The sequence below is a fragment of the Condylura cristata genome, unplaced genomic scaffold (genome assembly GCF_000260355.1).
Source record: "Condylura cristata isolate star-nosed mole 26May11 unplaced genomic scaffold, ConCri1.0 scaffold00013, whole genome shotgun sequence".
In the NCBI taxonomy this organism is placed as follows: domain Eukaryota; kingdom Metazoa; phylum Chordata; class Mammalia; order Eulipotyphla; family Talpidae; genus Condylura; species Condylura cristata.
This window is the reverse complement of record NW_004567114.1, coordinates 1442715-1444047: the sequence shown is the minus strand read 5'-3', so window position 1 is coordinate 1444047 and position 1333 is coordinate 1442715. Positions and strand designations below refer to the sequence as shown.

The 1333-nt window shown below is 62.6% G+C and overlaps 1 protein-coding gene across 1 annotated transcript in view; it reads left to right on the top strand.

Moving 5' to 3' along the window:
• LOC101622109 (serine/threonine-protein phosphatase 2A 56 kDa regulatory subunit gamma isoform) overlaps positions 1-1333 on the top strand; it is a 69170-nt gene that overhangs the window by 61140 nt on the left and 6697 nt on the right. Inside the window, exon 7 of the mRNA XM_012724592.1 lies at positions 1264-1323. Coding sequence (XP_012580046.1) covers positions 1264-1323 — 60 coding nt within the window. The remainder of the gene's footprint in view (positions 1-1263; positions 1324-1333) is intronic.

Sequence of the window (1333 nt, the reverse complement as noted above, 5' to 3'; positions counted from 1 at the left end):
AGAGGCTTCACCAGAGACAGAGTGGGGAGCAGAACAGGCAGATCGACGAAGTACACTGCTGAGGGGAGCAGCGGGCGGGTCAGGAGAGGTCTCCCGCGCCCTGTGGTCACCTCCGGGGCAGGCGGGAATCGAACTCATGCAGAAGCGGCTTTAGATTCTCAATGTTGTGCTTTAACCCGCTGCGCCACCAGGGAGGGCCACGTACCCCCATTTTTAAAGGTCTCTAGAAACTTCCCTGGGGGCCGCTTGGGCCAGCCCAGAGACTGGAGACAAGCCTCGGCACGGTTACGTCTGTGCTGTCGGTGGCTGTTCCACTGCCCAGTGGGGCTGCGAGCTGCCGTCAACTTCCTGATCCAAACCACTATTTTGGGCCAAGAACCGTCCTTCCGACCGCAGGAAGGGGCAGGCAGGGCCGGCGGCAGGTCCCCCGGGGCCCTTCGGAGATGGCCCCACTCTGTCCCTAGGTCATTCACCAGATGTGTTTCAAGCTCGGCAGATGCCAGGCTCAGGACCTGGCCCCTGCCCTCGGGCTGCAGGCCCCTCAGGCATATGGCCAGCATAGCCCACGGGCTGTGGGGGCTCAGAAAGTGGTCACAGGGCCGCGCAGGGTGTTGAGGCAGCTGGTGAGGTGGCTGGGTGCCAAGGAACTGACTTCTACCCTGGCAGGTACCGGAGGCTGACAGTGGAGTTTGTTGGGTTCCCCACAGTTGGCTCACAATGCAGTGCGGCGGGCGGGCGGGCAGGCGGGCGGGCGACGGCGCTGCGGCGGGACGTGGCCAAGGTCGCTGTCAGAGTCTGGTGCAGAAGCTGCCAGGATGTGCTGGGGCAGCTAAGCAGGGCTGGCCACCTGCCCGCGGGTGTTCACACACCCAGGCGTGGAGGGTTCTGTGGGGTGAGCCTGCCGGGGTGGCCCCAGGAGATGTGCTCGCTGCAGTCGGGCCACACAGCCATCCTGAAGCGGTTTCCTGGTTTTTTTAGAGTTTTGTTTATTTGTGCATGCGGAACTAGGGTACCGGCCAGCAGTGCGGGGTGGAGAGGCTTCCCCAGAGACAGAGTGGGTCCACCGCTGAGGCGGGCATGCTGCGCCCTGTGGCCGCTCCCCGGCCGGGATAGAACTTGTGCTGCGGCGGCTGCCAGAGCTTCACGGTGCTGCGCTTTCACCCGCTGGCCACCAGGGAGGCCCGCGGTTTCCTTACTGAGAGGACTTTACCCTTCGCAGCTGCTAATTCAGTGCCTAATTCTAAATGCCGTTGCTTCTTCCAGGTTTATTTATGAAACAGAGCATCACAACGGCATAGCGGAGCTGCTGGAGATACTGGGAAGGTGAGTGCTC